Below are 23,193 nucleotides of genomic sequence, written 5' to 3'. Positions count from 1 at the left end.
GACCACAGTGGCAGGAGAAAGGGGACCAGGAGTACGTGGTCACAGCTTTGCAGCAATTCTTTGATGGACCCCAGCTTGTAGCACCACTCATCCTGGGTTCAGAGGTACAGACCACAGAGTCTACCAAGAAGAGGTGGCTAAATAAATGGGTGGAGCACAGACCCCTTTCCCTCCGGCCACTGCTGGGCAGCTGCTGTACTGTGGGGTTCGGAACGCGCTGCCTGCTTGCTGGCCCCAAATGCACTCCTGACCTTCAGTCCACGCTGGGGGAGGCACTGACCGGTATAGCTGCACGAAGCACATTTAGGGTCAGTTCTGCAGGGGCACTCAGACTGCTGTCCTGGTCCACTTTCGACCAGGCAAACTCCTGGGAGGCAGTAAGGTGACCCAGAGTTTGCTCCCTAGGTCCCAGTCCAGGAAGAAGTTCAGCTCGAAGAGTTTTTCTGACAACAAAGGCGTTTATTCGTGTTCCCAGTACAAAGGTCCAGTACAAAGACAGAGGCTGCCCGGCCCAGCAGGCGCTGCCGCAGGAGCATGGCCAGCGGGGGCGTGGCCAAACAGGGACACGGCTTCCAGCGGTGTGGCCTCAGGGATGTGGCCAATAGGAACACAGTCTCGGGGGCGTGGCCACGGGCACATCCAACAAAGACAGTCTCCAAGGGGTGTGGTCTCAAGACGCGTGGCCAATAGGGACACAGCCTCTGGGGGCGTGGTCATAAGGGGGCGTGGCCATAGAGTGTGGCCCTTGGTGGTGGTTCTGCAGGATGCACAGACCAAGCTGGGTGCTTGCCACCCGGGTCACCAAGGCACATGGGACGCAGGCGTGTCCCCATTTCACTAGGACGCCACAAGCTGGTTGACTAGCGTTGAGGGTGGGGTGGGGAAGAGGTTGGGGAAGGACTCCAGGGACACTGGGGACCAAGGGTGAGGGCTCCAGTGAGTTCAGGGACCTTGCCTGTCCCCATCACAGCCTCTGCAGGATGAGTTCAGATTCCGGAAGTCTCTCTCCTCCTCTGTACCTGCATACTTTCCCCCAGCTGGGGAGGACTCCCAGCGCCCAGCTCCTGGGAGCTGCTGCTGCCTTTCCATTGCTCCCCCCAGCTCCGCAGAAACCTTTGCCCCTGTGCCCACCCCATGCCCCCACCTCGAGAATGACTTCGATTCCATTAGGCAAAATGGATCCAGAGCACAAATGATAGATAACTTGCTCACATGGGCCCCCGGGGTGAAAATGAGGCTCTGGCTCTCAGGAGGAGTGTTTATTCAGATCCCAGAACAAACTCATCTGCCACTTTAAGCTGAAGCTTGACTTTTTTTTTTAAGTAAAAAAGAAGTATTCTCAATTTCTATTAAATTTAGATTGTCAGTCACTGTCTCTTCCCTGCTCTGGTCTTGTTCTCTTCCCTTGCCTTCCCAAAGGCCTAGCCAGCAGCTATCCTGACTCCCATAGACAGACACCAAGCAGAAGTGCCCCTTCCTACTTGCTTCTGTTACTTTGGGGGATGGAAACAGCAAAGCACAGATGAGTAGGTTGTCCCGGATGACCATGGAACATAAGACACAAACATACACAGTACTGCACGTAGACACATGGTCACCAGGCCCCGTCTCTGAGAACTGCCATTCTACTAGAATCTGTCCTCACACATGTGCTCATGAGGATCAAAACCCTTCTCTCAGTCCCTCTTGCATAAGGAAAGAGGTGTAATTACACAAGCATATTAACATGTAAACATTGTCAACTGGCACAAGATTGCTTATTTTGAAGGTCAAGAATGATTGAGCATGTCTCTTAAAATGGTTGGATGAGATATTCTAGACAGTCTGCACAGAATAAAACCCTCCAGATAAATGAACGGACATCAAAGCCTAGGGCAATTGTCTAGTAAGAATCACACTGATTGTCCTTCGGGGCTCACACACCCTCCAGTGTTCAGAGATGCATCCATTTCAGGGAATAGAATTCCTAGCAGATTGAAATATTACCTTTACAAAAGGGGATCTAAAAAAGTCAAGTGCAGTGAAAACAAAAATAGTGGAGGAAACTAACAAATAAAAATGTGGCAGAATAATTTTAAATGCTGGTAGAAACAGGGTAGGTGGCACTTCGGGAACAAAGAGAAGTTCTAGCATGATTTAGGCAAGCACAGATTTAAACTAGTGGCACATCCTCCATTACCTCCTTAATTAAGATTTTGCTTTTGTTTTGACTGGGAAAAAGATGTTAAACCTTTATGTTGAATCAATGGCTAAAGACTGATAATGGAACATGAAAAGGGATATAGAGGATGATGAGTGGCGATTGTGAGAACAGTGATGGGGAGAGGGATAAATGGATGATGTGATGACAATGCCAATGGTAGAGATTATGTAATGATGGGCATGATGATGTCAAGGGTAGTGATGATGTAATGATGTGTGTGATGTCAAGGGTAGTGATGTAATGATGGGCGTGATGATGTCAAGGGTAGTGATGATGTAATGATGTGTGTGATGTCAAGGGTAGTGATGTAATGATCGGTGTGATGATGTCAAGGGTAGTGATGATGCAATGATAGGTGGTGACAGTAATAGTATAATAATGATAATGATGTGGATGATGATTCAGCAGTTTCTTCTATGAGCCAGCCATGATGATCCTGACAGTCTGAACATGCAGTCAGTAAGTGAGGTGAATTTTCTGTCATTACCTTTCAGTCATGTTGGAAGCTGCTACACTTTTCTCTCTGTGTGGCATCGCCTGGGGTCTTGGTGTATTAGGCAGTCTGTGATCTCAGCAAACAGGACAGGCAGCTGACCATTGGAGGGGTCAGTTGGGATTGCCACAGCCACAGAGAGGATGGCCAGTCCCGCTGTCCAGCCAAGCATATGTGATAAAACTTTGATAAAACTCACTTCCAATATGTCCTGCTATAAATGCCAACAGTCAACAATAAAAATGTTTGATTTTATCAAATCCAGCACCTTAGCATCTTGCCCTGTCCCACCCCTTAATTGGCATCTGACAGTGCTTGGATTTTTCTTATGGCAAATGAAGATTTTTAATCCTTTTGTGGAAAAGTGGTTGGTGGGAAAAGCAAAGCAACCCCAATCAGCCAGTAGCTACCATCTAATCTGGGGGATTTAATTGACTACTAATCTTCCAGCTGCTCAGTGTGAAGCCCTCAGCCTATAGAGACCCTCCTTTCTGTGGGAGCCCTTTCTTATCTCCCCACTTTGTAGAACAGGCTCCCTGGCAGAGAAAACTTGCTGTTGTGTTTACAAGAGCGAAAAATGAAGTGCTGAAAGTAGGTTATTATCTGGATAATTCAAGCAAAACAATTCAGATTCCCTCAATTACCTGAGCGTTACATTCAGTATTTGCTGTATGTGTGTGTGCACACACCCATCTATACTTTGTCTCCCTAATTACTTTCCAGCTCATGTTCCTATTGTCACAATCTGAGAAAACCCACTTGGTTAACTCAAACCATTAAAAACTTGTTAGGGACTATTCAACTAATTATTAAGAGCTGATTCATTTAAGTTGCTAAAAATTTTGCTGTTTCTTTCCCCTAAATGTGAGCAGAGTAATAAGTGGTTTAAGGTGTTTTAATGACAACACGGAGAAACCAAAGCCTTGTTTTAGTAGAAGACACATTGGAAAAGAAAGAAGTGAATGTTAGGAAACACTTTTAGGGTAAGGTCAGGCTTACCCTGAACTGCTACTTTCTAAGACAGGAGTGCAAATGCCCGAATCTCCTGTCTTCAAAAACAATCAAATATTTTAAAACAACCAACTTTTTAGATTTTCAGAGATGTCCCCGTACTGTCATTATTTGCCCTTTAATTAGAATGATCTATTTTTTTGTAGTAGAAGGGATTATTCTTAGTATTTAGGGAGTTCTCAGGTGCTGGGGTTGCTACACAGTATTGGGGGTATCTGATGTTAGGAATCAAACTTAAGGGGCCACACAAGCACTCTCTTACCACTAGAGCCACAGAAAATGAAAGGTAAGCCAGCAAGGAATTCTAGGAGTCTCATTTTGCTGGACCCAGTTTTTTTTTTCTTTGAAGATGGTGATAGATAACACGGTGTGGAGGCATTGCTAAACTTTGGAACCTGAATGATTTCTACAGGTAAATACGAGCAAAAGAAACATTTTAGACTATATTTATATCCCAAAATATTGATCTCAGTTGATTCCAACTTTTGTTTTTAAGGAAATCACGATGAAACTTTATATACAAGCCACTTATATGTGACGATAACTTGTCGCTCTCAGCAAAAACACTGATCATGCAGGACCCTGAAGACAATGGGAAGGTCTTGTATCTTTTTGTTTTGGGGCCACGCCTGGCTTCGGGCACACTTCTGGCCCTGTGCTCAGGACCTACTTCTGACTCTGTTATCAGGGATTACTCCTGGAGATATTCAGGGGACCATATGGGGTGCTGGGGAACAAATCAGGGTCAGTCCCAGTGCCTTATCCACTATACTCTCTCTTGGGGCCAATAGAAAAAAATGACTTATGTCTTAAGAGCACTGATGTGGTGGTTGTAGACCTGTTAGGAATCTTCAAGTCTTCACAGAAAATTTCTGGTGATTGGCAGCCAGGTTAAATGATTGAGAAAGAAGAGGTTTTGTCTATCTTGTGTTTTAGCCCTTTAGAGAGAGGATGTCCCTTCCATCCTTTTTAGAGGAAGGATGTATGTAGTTGTGGGCAAACATTAATGAGACAAATCAGGCTACCAGTTACTTAAAGAGCATGCTATTCTGCAGAGAGGAAAGCATACCTGAATATGGTTAGTAAGAATTACTGAAAAAGTGATGGCCTGGTCAGAGAACTTGATTAGAAAATTCTTTTATAGACACTCATCAACAATGGATTGAATTTGGCCCCATTTTCCTTGATATGACCGGAAGATGCTTTTTTATGAAGGACAAACATGTCTTCAGTCGAAGAACCAACATGAAGGTTGCTCTTTGCTGATTTGATATTAAAAATTAGGACATAACTGGCAGGTAAAGAAATAAAATAAATTCTCCATTTCTAAGGGATAAATAAAGCCTGGTATAAAATATGGCTGATCACAGGGACTGGAAAGTCTACAAGATGGATATATTTTGAATTCTGTTTGTTATTTTAAGGCATGTGTTGGGTAAATTGAGGGCAGTAATTGCTGGGTCCAGAGGAAATGAGAGTAACATTACCCTTCTCTGTCCAGTATTTGAGAGTCTCTGCTCTTAAAAATGTGTTGAGACATCTCAGAAACTGTAGTTTTCTAGGTTCTCGACAAGAATTTAAAAAAAAATCTAATCCACTTATGGAGAAATGCCTTCTCTTTTTGCTAACAAGATTGAATGCTATTTAACACTGAGACAGACAGAGTCTCTCAGCCATTGAGGTCAGAGATTTGGACCCCTTGTTAGGAAAAGCTGCTGCCTCCCAAGTGCAGAGTCTTTCTGAAGCAGAAGAACATTCCAGCACCTTGGGAATGAAGAGACTTAGACAACTTCCCCACAACTGCCAACCGACCATTGTAAATAGAGTTCACCTCGCAAAGTGAGCCAGGCAGAGACGGTGGGGTCAAGGCACGCAGGCTAGTGCAATGGGTCTCATGACCTGTGACTCTCAGCTAAGTAAGCGTCCTAAAGATGTGTATCCTTGTACAAGGGTTACCAATCATGTCCAAATAGTAGCTTTGGGACAAAAGACATCAGCCAAAATTTTGTAACAGAAAATTGACCAATTATATATTATAAAGATGTGTTTGGGTCATTTTCTGCCCAAGAAGAATGTTATTAGAAAATTTACTTCTCTCCAGGACTACTTTTTAAATTGTTCTTGTTTTTGTTTTGGAGCCACACCGAGCAATGTTCAGGGCTTTGTCCTAGTTCTGTGCTCAGGGTTCACTCCTGGCAGTGCTCAGAGGACAGAATCAGGATTGCTTGCAAGTACCTTACCCAACCCCAGAACTTCTTTTAAAATGGTTAAAAATTTTTGAAAGAAAAATCATAATGTTTGAAATATTGTTTGAATAAGCCCCGAGAAGAGCCAGTTCTCCTCAGGGGTCTTGTTGGGGCTCTAGTGGGGTCTGTGGAGGTTCTTTGATCAGGAACTCTCCAGAAATCTGCACCAAGAGTGAATATGGGGTTGTGCATAAGGGACAGGATTCCACTAGTAGCCCAATTCAGAAATAGAGCAAAAATCTCACTTAAGCCAATAGGTTTAACCTATGTATCCACAAATAGCGATTGTTATTTTACTTTTTAGCATTGGATTTGCTAAGCAGCCAACCAGCTGGCAGCCTACTCAGAGCCGATCAGTTCTAAAGCCAGCAAGGGCTTCGAAGTCTCACAGTGTCCAGCTTCCACCTTCGGCAACTCGGTGATTCTATTCGGATATATGCATTTATTGGCTATGTGAAGCTGTCAATAAAAATTGATCTATTGAACTTAGCATTTCTAGTTTCATGTTCTGATCTGTATGTGCCCAGTAATATGTGTGAAACCAGCAAATACTTTCTCTATATTACGTTTTATATCTTTTCTGAGTAATAACAGTATGGATAACTGATAATGAAGATGAAATGCTGTGATTTCCAATAAGATCAATGCAATTTTCTGGATGAAAGAGATGAGAAGCACAGAAAGTACCAAAATTTTGACAATGCTGTCAAGAATTATTAATGAACTGGTAGAATTTTTTTCCCTATCTACAGTGGGAAGCTTCTGAAGAGTCTTGTGAAGTATATAGTGGAATCCAGTTATAACAAAGAACTAACTTCAAGAAGCAAGTTGGTTTTGTGTTATAAAAATATCAAAAGAGTAATAATTTCAGGGGCTATTTCTTTGGGATTTTGCTATGTATTCATATTTCAAAGTATAAAATAAGTTTTGTTCATCAAAATAGATCACTGGTGATAGCCACTACCCATTTTTTTGCATCCAAAGTTGATTTGAAAATTGAGATTCACTAAGAAAATTTTAAAATTCTATCTACATTTCTTTCACACTTTGAATGTTTTCAAGACAGAGGCTTGTGAATGTTGTATACATATTTGCAAGATGAAGATAATCACCAAATTCACAATAATATCAGCCAGTCCCAGACTCTGGCATTGAGCCTTTCATGGTAAGATACAATCCTTAGGCTGAAATGTTAACTCAAGCTCAACTAATTCACTAACCCAGAACTCAACTTCTCCCATTCGTCAGCAATGGTGCACTAAAGTAGTCACTTCCTGCTCTTTAGACCTAATCAACACTGTTCATTTCATTAATATGAGAACTTTGAAAATCAGAATTTTTTCCTCTCAACAGGGCACTTGTGGGTAATGAAGGTACAACCAAGGCCTAGGATGCAGGGAGGTGGGCTATAATGGTGCCAGAGCAGTCCCAGAGGGGAGACTGCATCAAAACTCACTGCGGTCCACTGAACTCAGGTGGCCCAGGGACATGGGGCCAGAGTTAGGATGAGTGTCGGGGCTCTGCCCGACTGGGTTTAGTGCTCAAGGCGGAGAGGAAAGAGACAGCAGGGCGGGCTGGAGAGAGCTACTTACATGTTTGCTTGCATGTTTACAGATTTCTTAGCCAGGATAATCATCAGCTAGTTCCAAATACCCAGACACCGTTTGTAAACATCACCACAGGACAGATTCAAGAATTAGCAAGAAAAAAAAATCACTTGACGACTCAAGAAACGAGTGTGTGCACACATGTGTGAGTGCGAAATACACGATCCAAGTATTTGCCGCGGATTTCCGCGCTGCTCGAAGGTTAAGGGGTGACTTTATAGCAAGTGAGCATGTGCTCCGATTGGTCACTACTGGTCTGGGGAGGACTGATGACCAAGGGGGGATGGAGTTGCGGGGGTGGGGATCTAGTGCTGTGAAGTGGCCACTTAGAGATACAGATATCCGACCCAGTAGACCAAGTTAAAGAGCAGGAAGGTGGTGGGGAAGAAGACCCGGGAGTACGAGTCCAGCTCCAGGATGTCTATGTGGATGCGGCCTTTCCTCCACGATCCCGATTTGCATTCCTCGTAGCAGCAGAAGAAGCTCTGACAGTCTTTGCCGTCCAGACACTCGTAGACACACGCCTCCTCAAAGTCCTTCCAGTACACGGGGTTGTTCAACGTAATCACTGCAGCGGGAGGTGGCCTCATGTCCAGGAGAGAGTAGTTCTGCAGAGACAAGGACAGTCCTGAGATGCATTAGAACAGACAAGGGTCAGCCAAGCAACTGGCATGTTTGTCTGTCCACTAGATGGGGCACAATGCCACACCCACAAACAGTGGAGAGTAGCCATCCAATCTTGGCAAATCCAGTATGTGAAGGACAATGGAGTTTCAAGACATGCATTTCTCAGATATTTGTGGGCAGGAGGCCCACACCTGGTGGCTACTAGGGTTTATTCCTGGCTGTGTGCTCAGGGATCAACTCTGGTGGTACCCAGGGGACCCTAGAGGATGCCAGGGATCCAAACCAGGTCAGCTACATGTTGGGCAAAAGCCCTACCTGCCGAACTGTCTCTCCACTTGAAGGTATAAACAGTTTCATTGTGTCTTAGATGTTTCAAGTCTCAGTCCTGCTCGCATTTCTGTTGTTTTTTATAAATATGTACATAGCCCATATTCTCTCTTAAATATTAAATAGAACATATGTTGAATGGTGGAGAGATACACTGAGTGTTTTATTCCTTAAATTGTTAAAGTGTAAAATATATTTTACTTAAAATATATTTTGTATATATTTTATTATAGAAAATTACATATTTTATTATATAATTGTATATTATATTATATTATATTCTCTTATATTACATAAGAAAATAGGGGAGAAGCTTCTTGGGGCATGAGATTCAGCGAAAAGAAATTAGCTCTCAGAGTGGGGTGTCTGTCTGCATGACACCTTCAGAACATTGCCAAAAATGTGTCTGATTGGAAAATTATATTTTTGTCTCCCCAGGCTCCCATCCTGATATGAAAAAGGCAATGTGGGGCAGACGGGGTGGGGGGTGGAGGAGGAGGAAGGAGGATCGTGTGTGCTCTAGAGAGAGGAACCAGAATGCCTGTTCTGTGGGCCATTATGGAGCTTTCCTTTAGTGCCTGAGATTCTGGACTAAATTGTTAAGAGGATCTGCTTCTGATAATCTGACCGAACAATGCAAAAGAAGTGAACCTCAGACTGGCCACTGTGAGGGCCACAGTGTGTTTGGGTTTCACCGTGTCTGTCCCCAGGAAGAGCTGGGGGCTTGCCTGTGGGAACAGGGAACTTAGAATGGGGGTGAGAGCACAGGAAATCCAGCTGCCCATGGATTGGCTGGCTCCTTGGCCAGAGGTCGGCTGCCTTTCAGTGCATTAGGATGCATCTTGGATCTTACTGTTCTTACAAGGAGACACGCATAACACTCCTTTCTCTTCTTTCCCTCTACAGGTTCACAGCTGGATAAGTTCATACCAGCAAGTAGCTGGTGGGTTTGTCTAGTGCTGAGGCATTTTGGGGGTCCTCTTTAAATGGCCGGTGTCTGAGATGGGCGGTGTGCTGGGGCCACGTGTGACTAAGCCCTGCAGGCGCCTCATCATTCAGCTTGGGCAGCAGCAGAGAGGGGAGTATGCCTCCATCTTTGTGGCCAGGAAGCAGACTTGGCTGGAAGCTTTGCCATCCCTGTTGGTGCACTCTGACCAGCTCATGGTTCTTAAACCGACTGGGACTGGGTGCAAATGTCACAGGGGAGGTTCACTTATTCCATGCCAGTGCATTTGAGGAACTTGCCTCTTTTCATCCAGCCCCGGTGGGAAACATCCTGCCTTGTTCTCAGCTAAGGACTGCATGTGTGTTGATGATGTTCAACCAGATGCTCATCCATTCGCATCTTCCAATCAAGGTACTGCCTAGTGTCTAGTCATGATGAAGGAAGATGACTCCCAGAGGGCTTGGCAGGGTGGGGACTGCTCATGAGGAAACCAGTGGTGATGTAAGGCCACTGGCAAAGAAGCACCATGGTTTCTGGGTAGAAGAAAAACCTCCATTTCATATCTTCCTTTAGAAACATAAAACTTGAGCAGACACTGGGGCGATAGGACAGTGCGGGGGGCGTTTGTCTTGCACTCAGCCAACCTGGGGTCGATGCTGGACATCCCTTATGGTCCCCCGAGCACCACCAGGAGTAATTCCTGAGAGCAGAGCCAGAAGTAACCCCTTAGCACTGCCAGGTATGGTCCCCAACTACCTCAAATCTTCCCCCCATCATTGAAAGCCATCCCCCTATAATTCAGAGAGCTCTACTTATGCCTTATGGTTTGGGAACACAGCTAATTCCATTTAACAATATTGAAATAAAACTCTGGATGGCAGAAGCCCTAAACAGCCATATGTTTGCTGCCTAAGAGTGCTTTTAAAGCATTTCTCTCCCTTGTCCCAGACTGTTTCAAACTGTGACCCAAATGAACATTGTAACTAATGAGTCTCTAAAGTCATCTTCCTCCCAGCTAGACTGTGACCCGTTTAGGCCTAACATGTCCCTTTTGGGCCTGACATGTCCCTGGACTCTGGTGTGTTTCCAGGCACATCTGTGCATATGCCCAAAGGGCACCGGCCTACTAGCATTGCCTGGGGGGAGACAGGCCAAAAGACCCTGGGTGGGGTTGTCACCCACAGCTTCCCATCCTGTCAGCCTCCTCTTGTGATGGAAGTGGCCTTTGTTCCTTCAGAGTGGGAATAAATTAAGTTTCAAGTGGATTAGATGGATCAAATCAAATGGCTACTTGATAACTACCCTACTACTGGATATTTTCAAAGACGATATTCTCATTGCTTTTGCTCTTGGAGATATTCTCATTGCTTTTGCTCACTGGGCCTGGTGCCTTTTCGGTTGTGAATTGTTTTCCTGTGAATTTTTGTCAAGGCCAAATACTCCTGCCCTCTTATCTTTTATTTATCTTTAATTTTTCAAATTGTAGTTTAAGGCTCGAGAAAATCAATGAGCAACCGGACGGCAGTGCTACAGTGCTACAGTTTAAGGTTCGAGCAGGCACCAGTAATGTCTCCGTTGTGAGACTTGTTACTGTTTTTGGCATACTGAATATGCCATAGACAGCTTGCCAGGCTCTGACGTGCGGGCAGGATACTCTCAGTAGCTTGCCAAGGTCTCCGAGAGGGATGAAGGAATTGAACCTGGGTTGGCCCCTATGCAAGGCAAATGCCCTACCTGAGTCTCACAATGGAGATGTTACTGGTGCCCGCTTGAGCAAATAGATGAACAATGGGACAGCAGTGCTACAGTGCTACAGTAGTTTAAGGTTACATGGCTCTGCCAGTGCTAACATTTAAGATTTTGATTTAGCTCTCCCTCTTTAAAACAAATTTGTTTTTTCTGGTAGTTTGGTAGAAATTTCTTTATGTTCAGGGACTCTTCCTTTTTTTTTTTAATCTAGTTGCCGTGAGATATACAGTTACAAAATTGTTCATGATTGGGTTTCGGTCATCCCATGTTCCAACACCTGTCCAGTCCTGAGTCTTCCTTTCAGTGGCGATTATCATTTCTGCCACTGGCATTCAGGGTGCCCACATTCCTTCTTCCATCCCTGGACCCTGGCTGTGTGTGATAATGCACTCTCCAGGCCTCTGGCTATTCTGTCAGTTCCTCTCTGTCACCCCTGCCTGCCCTACCCCCTTTCCCATGACATCTTTGCTGCCATTTGGAAGCATTTGCTGGCAAATACTGTCTCTCCACTGTGGCTTCCCACTGCTGTTAAATGGCCTAACTACTCACCTTCAACAAAACTACTGTGAATAGCTTTATGGCTGACACGGGCCAGATACACAATTACTGATTGATTTGCACTTAAAAGTCACCTATGATATAAGGGCTGAAATCCATGATAAAAGGGCTGAAATCCACTGATTGGTGTGGTGCATGGGCACATGTAATAATTATGTCTGAAAACTGTTACGTGATCAAAGTGCTTGAATCAGCATTTTTTCTTTCTCTTTAATTTAATTTTTTAGATTTGATTTTATTTTTAAATTAAAAAAATTTATTAGTGAATCACCATGGGGTATAGTTACAAACTTATAAACCTTCATGTTTGTATTTAGTTTACATCCCTCCACCGGTGTCCATTCTCCTCCACCAATGCTCCCAGTATCCCTCCCACCACCCTCATCCCAACCCCCACCACCCCATCCTGCCTCTGCGGCAGGGCATTCCCTTTTGTTCTCTCTCCTGTTGGATGTTGTAGCTTGCAATAGAGGCATTTTAAAGATGTCTCCCTCTGCCCACACCCCTCACTCCCCAGCCTCCCTGTTTCTGTTTTTGTGTGTGTGTGAGTGTGGGGACTGCTTATAGCTTACAGTTCTCAGGGGATATTCCTTGTTCTTTGCTCAGGAGGTCATGTATAACACCTGGGATTTGATCAAAGCCCAGAGCACACGAGGTGAGCACCTTCTATGCTATCTTTCTGGTCCCACATTTAAAAGTTTTGTTTCGTTAGAGTCTACCCAAGCCAGATATTAAAAGTCCAGGTGCCTAATCTACACAATGGAATACTATGCAGCTCTTAAGAAAAATGAAGTCATGAAATTTGCCTATAGATGGATGGACATGGAGAGTATCATGCTGAGTGAAATGAGTCAGAAGGAGAGGGACAGATATAGAATGATTGCATTTATTTGTGGAATATAAAAAAATATATAGTATAAGGCTAATATCCATGGCCAGGGAAAACTGGGGTTAGGAGGACTCTGGTAAATGGTTGGATCTAACCACAAGTGTGTATGAGGCTAAAGATAGGTAAGATAGAGAAGAGACCAGTATTAAAATAATAGCTGGAAATGGTCATTCTGGACAAGAACTGAGTATTAAAAGTAGGTAAAGGTATGTTCTTGGTAACCTTTCAGTACCAATATTGCAAACCACAATGTTCAAAGGGGGGGGAGGGAGGAAAAAATGGAGAGAGAGAGAGAGAGAGGGAGGGAGAGGGGGAGAGAGGAAGAGAGAGAGGAAATGCACATGTCATAGAGGCAGGCAGAGTGTGGGGGTTGATGGGAGGGAACCTGGGGACACTGGTGCTGAGAAATGTACACTGGTGGAGGGATGGGTATTGGAACACTGTATGACTGAAATCCAATCACAAACAGCTTTGTAAGGGTCTATCTCACAGTGATTCAATAAAAAAGTTTTAAAAAATCCAGGTGCCTCAATGAGATGTGCTTAAAAATGATCAAACTTGGTGGATAGTTGTAGGACACCCCCTTTTCCTCAAAGCACAGTGTGCTGTTGGGAGGATGAAATGAGTTGATACTTAGAGCAAAGTGTTGAACAGAATACCTCCCTGACAGAAAGGCAAATCTGAGGGTGGGGGAGAATGTCCCCACGCAGGACACGTGATAGAGCTGACAGCCTGAGACATCAAAAATATGTGTGTAGAAGTACACATAGATGCGAGAAGTGGCAGTGAAATATTGACAACCAGAAAGGTTGAAAAGCTGCACAAAATCTGGTTCATGCCCCCAGTGCCTTGTGTTTGTAGCTCTGTTAAACATCACTTTATATAAACAAAATCATACCGTTGCTACTTTAAAAAGTTAAAAGACATAAAAAGCTATAGAATGGTACTTAAAATAATCTTCGATCAAAGTCAAAGGACAATGAGCAATGCACAGACATGGAATAAATGTCAGCAATAAGTAGAATGCAGCAAGCCTCATCAATGACCAGAGGACTGCCGGGAGTAGTAAAAGAGTAGAAGCTCTTTTACTGTTTGGTCCTGAGACCTGAACTGGGGGGAGGCCTGGAGAGGGTGAGAATACCATTCACAAAGGCCAAGCAACTGGTTGGCCTGGCATTGTACTTCTAGAGGTTTATATTAAGTTTCAGGAATCTTAAGAGGGGGAGTGTCCAGTGGCCAATCAAGGTGGCCCCAGCATCAATTAGGAGTTACGAAGCAATCATAATTATGACTCTGTAAGATAGGATTGTTGAATCAGCAATTTGAACTTATGAAACTGATTCTAAAATGATTTATAGATCATAATTAAGTCCTGACCACTTTCCCCAAAGTATGCCTATATGTTACATAAATGGCCCCCAAAATTCAGAAATACATGTACAAAAGGATCAGGATGAAGCTTTGCCTGACTGTTGAAATTTTCTAGGTTATATTTTTTAAAACAGTGAAAAATTATTTTGAAGGAAGTATGTGCATTACTCCTTGCTCTTCATTGCCATGTGATACCATATCTTTCAAATGCAAGCTTAGAAATAGTTTCACCTGCAACCCTATACATACGGAAGGGGCTTGGAGGCTTATACGCTCGGGGATCCACCTCGAGGAATCTGGGTGCAATAACTGCAAGAAAAAAGCAGAAAAAAATAAGAAGAGTGCCATAGAAATTGGCACCGCAGGCCATCTCCGCTAGAAGCAAACTTTATGGCAAAAGAAGCCACTTTAGCAGAAGCTGAAGGTGCTGTAGTCAGTTCTAGTCAAATGACTTTGTTTTTAGTATCTTTACCTGTAGTTACTTAGAGTATGCTGTGTTATCCCAGACTAACCTGGCACTTACTTCCCAGGAGGGCCTGACCATCACTACTCACCGATGTTTTCTTTTTAGTGGTGGTTGGTTTTCTACAGCTTGAGTAGTAGTTAAGGGTGGCATACTCCATCAGGGCGGCGAAGACAAATAAGAAGCACACGGTCACGAAGAGGTCCATGGCCGTCACGTAGGACACGCGGGGCAGAGACTTCCTGGCGATGGTGCTGAGGGTGGTCATAGTCAGCACGGTGGTGATGCCTGGGGCAACAGGGAGTGACTGTAAAAGGGGCCTCTGGGGACCCCACTACCAACAGAGCGACTGACTATTCTTTATGTGGTCCCTTGACACGGAAGAAATGCAGTACTGCTTGATCTTTTATTTTTTTTATTTAATCAGCATGAGATACAGTTACAAAGCTTTCATGTTTGAGTTTCATATAATGATCAAACACCTATCTCTCCACCAGTGCACATTTTCTACCACCAATGTCCCCAGTATCTCCCCCCATCCCAACCCTCCCCCTGCCTCTATGGCAGACAATTTCCCTCTTACTCTCTCTACTTTTCGGCATTATGGTTTGCAATACAGATACTGAGAGGCCTTTGGTTTGGTCCTTTATCTACTTTCAGCACACATCTCTCATCCCGAGTGATCCCTCCAATATCATTGGCTTAGTTATCTCTTCTCTATCCCTGCTGCCTTCTCCCCCAGCTCATGAGGCAGGCTTCCAACCATGGAACAATCCTCCTAGCCCTTGTCTCTATTGTCCTAGGGTGTTAGTCTTGTATCATGTTCCATAAATGAGTGCAGTAGTCGTTCTATGTATGTCCTTCTCGTTCTGACTCATTTCACTTAGCATGATACTCTCCATGTCCACCCACTTACAAGCAAATTTCATGACTTCATCTTTCCTAACAGTTGCATAGTATTCCATTGTGTAGATGTACCATAGTTTCTTTAACTAGTCATTTGTTCTCGGGTACTCGGGTTGTTTCCAGATTCTAGCTACTGTGAACAGAGTGTCAGTGAAGTACGTTCAATCTTAATGTCTGCAGTTTAGAAGGTGGAGAATGGGGTGGGGACTTGCCTTGGACACAGCCAACCCAGGTTTGATCCCAGGAGCCTGAGCACTGCTGGGTGGTGCTCAGGAGGCCCTGAACCCTACTAGTTATTTGCAGCCAACCAAGCTGATGGTCCAACATGGGGCACGAGGATGGTTGGTCCTGCAGTATCAGGGAACCCCAAGTATCCAATGAGGTCCTGTCACCCTCTAGGACTAAGTCCTGTGGAGCATGTGGTGATTGGTATCGAACTCAAGTAGGGAAAACGTACCCTATCTGCTATGCTATCTCCTAGCCTGGATCTGAGGGATATAGTGAACTATGCTCAGGGCTATGGCAGGGCTCAGAGGTCCCAAGATTGAATGTGGGGTCGGCCATGTGCAAGACAGGAACCTTACTTCTTTCTGCAATTTTTAAGCAACTTCCTTCCACTCTTTAATCCTAATCTTCACAGTTATATGAACATGACTGGTTAAGTTGACACCCTTAAATTTATTCACTAATTATCATATCAGTTTGTTAGACATATTTATTCTTTTTTTAAAAAATAAATTTATTTATTTATTGAATCACCGTGAGAGCAGTTACAAAGCTTTTGGGTTTTTATTTTTATTATTTGGTGTTTTTTGGGCCACACCTGGAGATGCACAGGGGCTACTCCTGGCTCATGCACTCAGGAGTTACTCCTGGTGCTGCCTGGGGGACCATATGGGATGATGGGAATCGAACCCTGGTCGGCTGCGTGCAAGGCAAATGTCCTACCCGCTGTGCTATTACTCCAGCCCCCAGCTTTCAGGTTTAAGTCTCAGTCATACAATGATGAAACACCCATCCCTTCACCAGTGCACATTTTCCACCACCAAAACCCCCAGTATACCCCCCATCCCACACCCTCCCCTTACTTGTGTAGCAGATGATTCTCACATCACTCTCTCTACCTTGATTACATTAATATTTCAACACCAGACCCACCATTATTATTTGGGATTTTACCCCAGCACTCAAATCTGGTGAAAAGGCAACATTAGACAATTTGTTTTCGATTGCTGATTATGAATAACATATGATGTTGCGTGGCCACTATTGTGGCCATGCAATTTTGGAATTCTGAAATTTTAATAATTCAATTTGGAGGGATTTCTGACAAAAGCAGCTGTGTTCCGAGATTTGTTTCTGAGTCTCTCGAATCATGGCTTAAGCAGCTTGATCAGTAGCCAGAGGGCCTGTTTGTGGGCGGTGACACCGGGTCTCATTGGAGCAGAGGAGGAAAGGGCCCCCCCTCACACCCACCCCTTGAGGTCCTGCGTATCTCATCACTGTGGGCCCATACCTGGTTGTCCATAGGCCTCGGGAAGATGGTGTCCACTGAACCGCCAGAGGGAACTGGTGAAGGGACATCACCTTTTCCCACCTGGGGTGGCCCGGGACTTATAATCTAATGTGAAGTCTGGATGCATTTCTGCCAAAAGAAATGCATTCTGAGTTCTGAGATCGCTGGGTTCTGAGATTTGTTACTGAGTCTCTGTGATCATGGCATAAGCAGCTTGATCAGTAGCCAGAGGGCCCATTCATGGGCCGGTTAGATATTTTTCCTCTAGAATATCATAAAATGAATGTATGGTTTACAGTGCCCAAAATAATCTGGCTGTTTCACTTCTCACACTTTCCTCCTGCTCAGATCAGCCATTGCCTTTCTTTCTTGTCCTTACCTGTGCCATCTGTGGGCTGCCCACTTTGTTCTAGACCCAGCAGAAGCCCTACTGGGTGGTGCCTGGTAACAGACTCATCTGCATCAGCCTTGCTTCAGTGGTTTTGTTTTTCTCATTTTCACTACATCAAGTGTCTTTTTACTCCTTGCTTGTCTGTCTCCCTGAAAAGGTGTGTGATCTTTAAGAATAGAAATTCACTCTGCTCATTTTTAGCTTGCTCACCACTCCACATCACATCTGGCACATTTTAGACATTTCAGCCCGATGCCTTTGCTAGAGTCTTCACATTCGTTCATGGATTAATGAGGAAACGGATCAGTTCAGTATTGTTGTGAATGTGACCCATTTCACACACTTAATCAAGGTCTCTGGTCTCTGGAAGACATTTAGAAGGTGAATGCACTTGGGATAGAAAATCACCCAAGATAAAAGGGAGGGAGGCCATTCAACAGAGGGAATGGAGTGACAGACAGACTGCCCCAGCAAGGATACGCCTCCAGGAAGGCAATCAACATCTGCTCTTTCACAGACAGGCTGAGGCCAGGACCCTGGGCTTAGAGGAACTGGATTTTGCCATGTGTCACTGCTGATTCAATGGCAATCCAATAAAACAGCAGTCAGCAGGCTCCACGAGAACCAGGAGGCAAGAGAGTGCACCAGCCTTCCCTTTGCTGCAAACATTTTTCTTCTAGATTTTTATAAAGTGAATGTATAGTGTACATTATATAATGTCCTAGAAACAGCATTTGTACCAAACACCCTATATACTGACCTGGTCTATGATCAGCCGGGACCCCCAGGAAGAGGTGTGGGGGTCACAGAGTGGACAGCTTGTGTGCAAGACACTGATCAAGACCTGAGGCTCTAGTCTGGCGATTCTCAGCATTCAAGTCACACGAAGTCACTTATTTAGAAAAATGTTTTTTCTTTAATAAGTGCAGTGGAAATAGAATGCCATTTTTCTTGCCATTGGGCGGGGGAGTTGCAGGACTTGAAAATGTGTTTGTGTGTGTGTGAGGAACTCAGGGCCTCCCACACGAACAGCAGATGAACCACTGCTGAGCTGCAGCACTGGTCATATTTTCATAAGCTACATATTTATTACAAGCATACAGTTCAAACTTTTAGTTTCAAAGTTGAAAAATGATTTTATTTTTATACTAGTCACCAGTGGGGTATCCTGCAGGCTAGGTATGGACCTCAAAGCCTTATATATGCTAGACGAATGTCCTTCAGTTGAGCAAACTCTCCAACCCCCCTAATTTAATTTGAAAAATAATCTAGGGGTGTAGTAATAGTTAGTGTGTAGGGCACTAGTTCTCATGTGGCCAATCCCCAAGACCCCATAGGGTCCCCTGAGCACAGGTGGTTGGGCCCCCACAAACAAATAGAAGATCTATGTTGGCTAAAAAATCTGCAGTTTTTACTAAACTTTAGGAATATTTTTCCCAAGGAAATGAGTCGAAAGACCCAAAAAATTTCGGTAAAATGCCTATCAGTTTCATAAACATCATAGTTTGAGGGAGGAGAAGAGATACTGAGTGACCACTCACCCTCTACAGGACCAAACAAGAAAATAGAGAGTATCTGATAAGCGGGTCACTGACCCTTGATGTCAGATAATAAGACAGATGACCAAGCAGTGGTGGGAGAAGGGACATGTGGATGAGAAGCGACACAAGGACAGCAGTGGAGATGAGGCAGCAACTGTGCATCAGAACCATGAAGGCTAACGCTAATGTCGCCGTGATATCACCCAAACTATAGTACTGATCCAAGAAGAACAAAGGCATTCTCTCCTCCACTGACTCCAGCCCCAGTGGATGTCATGCCATCGTCACGGGCACTTTGTTCCTTGCTTTAAATATTTCTATTTCTGGACCTCTGTTCATTACACAACTTCCCATCATCTTCAACTGGCTCTTAAACTAATTTATGAAGATTTTCAACCCAGCTACTATGCGTTTTCATTGTAGAACTTTCTTTTTTAAATGTACTTTATCTGCTGAGATTATTCTTTAAGACCACCTTTTCCTTTGAGTCTTCAGACACTTACAACAGCAGGGCTAAAGACTACTGGCCAATTTGACATCAGAGCAGTCCTTTATAGATATCAAACCGTTATTTGTTTCTGGTTTAGGAGACTGGGCTGTGTTTTCTGACTTAAATATTGAATGCTTTCTTAGGAGAGATGGTGAACTTTTGTAGGACTTTGATTATAAGAGATTGACTTATCAGCATCCAGTTAAAAATTTAACCACAGCTGTATCACCGTATTTAATACTTTAGAATTCCTGAAGCAAAATCTCATACTCTTTACCACTGATGTGTAGCACACCACATTGGATATAATATAAAGTAGAAGTCAACCAATCTCGATTAAGAAAGTATTAATACACAAGGCTTAACCTGTAACAACATGTTAGTAATCTCTTATACAAGAGCTTAATGGCTCTAGGGTGAGATACAATCTTTACACACTTTTTTGGGGGGGTTCACACCTGGTTATACACAGTGGTTACTCCTGGCTCTGCACTCAGGAATTACTCTTGGCGGTGCTTGGGGGACCATATGGGATGCTGGAAGTCAAGCCCGGGTTGGCTGCATGCAAGGCAAATGCCCTACCTGCTGTGCTATCGCTCCAGCCCCACCATTTTTAAAGGAAATCTTTTTTGATGTTTTTAGTGAATTAAACATAACATACAATACAAAATAAGTCATTTAGGGCTTGCTATCAGAGCATGCTTGGGTAGTGGTTGGGAAAATAGGAAATAACGGTCATGGGCAGGTGAAATGGTGGTAGGATTGGTGTTGGAATACTGAATGTAATAACCACTGGGAACAATTTTTTTCTTTTTTTTTGGGCTGTTTGGTCACACCCAGCAATTCACAGGGGTTACTCCTGGATCATGCATCAGGAATTACTTCTGGCAGTGCTCAGGGAATCATATGGGATGCTAGGAATTGAACCCGGTCGGCCACGTGCAAGGCAAACACCCTACCCACTGTGCTATCAATTCAGCCCCACCACTGGGAGAACAATTTCATAAAAATAAAATAAAATAAAAGATGCATGGGAGCAATAGTACAGTGGGTAGGGTGTTTGCCTTGCCTGAGGCTGACCTGGGTTTGATTCCTGTGCAGTGCCAGGAGTAACCCTTAAGCTTCGCCCTCATGGCTCAAAAAAGAAAATGAAAAGCTGTCAGGGGACTTATTCTTTCTAGGAATGGTCTGGTTGGTGACTTAGCTAAACAAACTGGTGTTGCTATTTCTCTATTCTTCTGGGTTGATTTTTAAAGGCATAATTGGGGCTGTACGTAGGATTTTTAGGTTAACTTATTTTGCTGGAATATACTTTGCTGTTAAAAACAAAATTCCAAAGAAACACAAAGCAATAAAAGAGACTTTGCAGAATTTTAAGTTGAGGCAGAATCCTCTGTTCTCAATTTTTTTAAAGCAAAGTAATCATTTATATTCAGCATTCACATTTCTTATTTTCTACAAATCATAGATATTGAAAGTTAGGTGGAACTCTTAAAGAAAGATTGTTCTCAAATGTTTTTTCAATTGTAAACCCTCTGAAATCTAGTGTTTCATATAAAGCAGTGATTCTTTAACTTCCCCAAACTTTGTCCCCATCTCACCTTGCTTCCTTTCCATGGTCCCACATCCTTCCGGATGGCCTCTTATAGGCTCCCCTCGCAGGATCCCCACGAGGACCCCCATTGATGTATTTTACCTGTGCTCCCTTGGAGCACCCTGGAGTCCCCCAAGTGACCCTAAGGCCCCTGGTTGAGAAGTGCTGATGTTGAGGAGGGGCCAAAGGGAAGTTCAATGAAGGATGGAGATTTAGTGGAGAGATTCTAGCTGAAAGCCAGGACTCTTTTCTGGTGGAAACTATTACTGACAAACAGAAGTTCTTTTATTGAGACTCTGTTGCCAATATTTTTTTTAGCTCTCAAAGCTGGGTGACAAGTTCTGTTTCTGACATAATGAAACTTTTGATTGTGGCAGGTTCTGAGATATGCGGGCATTTTTATGACCACATCATCCTTGGAGCACAGTTAAGGCAACTGGATTTATTCTGAGTCCCTACCCACTACTTCATGTAGCTCAGACATGTGGAATTCAATGCTGTAAAGAATAATTTTTATTGACTTTGTTATGTCACTGGAACCAGGCCTCTTGGACTGGAAGTAGTTTTATGAATTCTTCTGTATTAAAATGACACCGTGTTGGGAGTCTCCTTTGGATACTCACCTAGTGCTGTCCTCGCTGGTGTAGCATCTTTTTTGATCCAAAATGAAACCCACGATAACACCACAGTCAGTACACAGGGGATGTATGTCTGGATGGTGAAGTACCCCATTCTTCTGCTCAGTTCGAAGTAGACAGTCATGACGACATAGTCACCTGTGATGAAATATTGTCAGAATTAAGACGGCTTTTCTGGGAATTAAACAGTGAGCTTGGTGAAAGTGCTGGATGGCAACATAGCACGAGCTGGAGACAGGACAGGGACACTAGTAATTTTTTCCCTTTTTCAACTTTGCAACACGTGACCATATCCTCTATTTTCACATAGTCTGCAAAGGGGCCTTGTCCTGTCATTAGCTGTGGGGTTTTGTAGTGTGTGACTCATAACTTCTTTGTACATGCCGTTAACTGCAAAACCACAAATGCCAAGCCACCCCCACCCCGGCCCCCAGCCACCAGCTGTAGAGAATGCCCTTTTTCTTGCTGTAAATGGCCTTGCCCAACTTGCCTTAATGTAGCCATGTTTGTCATTCCTGATACCATTGTGCTTGAACCCTAACATCACTGTTGGATTTGATACCATATTGTAACTCTGATGTCTGTACTGCCAGTCTCAGGCTGGTTAAGTAGGCACATGTCCTGCAGATACTCTCTAAAATTGCTCTTGGCCCCTCTGATGCCCGGTCAATAGCTTCAGGTGCTTGCCTAGTTCTGGTCCCCGGCCTGGCCAGCTGGTTTAAATGAAGACATCCTTGTTTGGTTTTCCTGCCAAATCTCTGTCTTGGTGTGTTTGGTTAAGGGAACTTTGTCTATAACAGTAGAACTGTAGCTTCTTCTGTGTCACAGGTGAGGATGTTAAGCTAGGGGACGAAATGACCCACCCACAGAATCATCTATCCTGGCTCCCAGGGAAGTTCTGCCACACTTCCCTCATGTCTGTCATAATGACCTGGTGAGTTCTCCTCTGCTAGTTGCTACCAGAAGCCTGAACCCCTTTTTTGTGTGTGCCATACTACTTTAAGCTTAGGAAAGTTGCTAATCAAACATTTGAATGGATTCTACTCCACCTCCCCACAAAGGTAATAATAGAGCTCTACCTAGCAGACTGTTAACATGTTTGGGTGGCAAGGACACGTTTGTGCCATACCCAGGAGTGCCAGGGTACATTCCCAGTTTGGGACTTAAATGTCACTTCTGGCTGTGCTTAGGGCACCATAAAGTACCTGGGATTGAGCCAGGGTCAAAAGCATGCAAGGCAAGTGCATTAACCTCTGCACTGTCTCTTTTTAAAAATATTTTGGCTCATACCTGGAGGTGCTCAGATTGACCCCTGGTTGGGTTGGGGGCCATATGGGATGCCTCGGCTTAAATCTGGATCAGACAACATGGAGGGCAAACAGCCTTCACTCTGTTCCATTACTCAGGCCCTAATTAAATATGCTCAACTTTGAGTTTTATAGTATCCATGGATATGCAAGGCATTTTACTGGTTACTGTGAAAGACATAATGGTAAAATAGATACAGGCAGATCTTTGGCAGGCTACTATTCAGTAAGCACTTTCTGATATCTGCCTTCCTGGCATCAGTGCTGGCAATGGGGTGGGAGGGTGCTCAGACATGCCAATGCCCTCTCCCGGGCCACAG

At 44.0% G+C, this 23,193-nt stretch overlaps 1 protein-coding gene across 2 annotated transcripts in view; it reads right to left on the bottom strand.

The window, feature by feature from the left end:
* Positions 1 to 269: 269 nt before the first annotated feature.
* Positions 270 to 23,193, bottom strand: part of GABRG3 (gamma-aminobutyric acid type A receptor subunit gamma3) — a 434,279-nt gene continuing 411,355 nt past the window's right edge. Inside the window, exons 7-10 of one of the 2 annotated variants that reach the window (XM_055142221.1) lie at positions 21,552 to 21,704; positions 14,582 to 14,778; positions 14,259 to 14,336; positions 270 to 8,168 (exon numbers count right to left, since the gene is read on the bottom strand). In XM_055142221.1, coding sequence (XP_054998196.1) covers positions 7,887 to 8,168; positions 14,259 to 14,336; positions 14,582 to 14,778; positions 21,552 to 21,704 — 710 coding nt within the window. In that variant the 3' untranslated portion in view covers positions 270 to 7,886. The remainder of the gene's footprint in view (positions 8,169 to 14,258; positions 14,337 to 14,581; positions 14,779 to 21,551; positions 21,705 to 23,193) is intronic. The other variant, XM_004617564.2, reaches the window with a different exon arrangement.

This window comes from Sorex araneus, chromosome 6 (genome assembly GCF_027595985.1).
Source record: "Sorex araneus isolate mSorAra2 chromosome 6, mSorAra2.pri, whole genome shotgun sequence".
Classification (NCBI taxonomy): Eukaryota; Metazoa; Chordata; class Mammalia; order Eulipotyphla; family Soricidae; genus Sorex; species Sorex araneus.
This window is presented reverse-complemented; position numbering and strand designations above follow the sequence as displayed.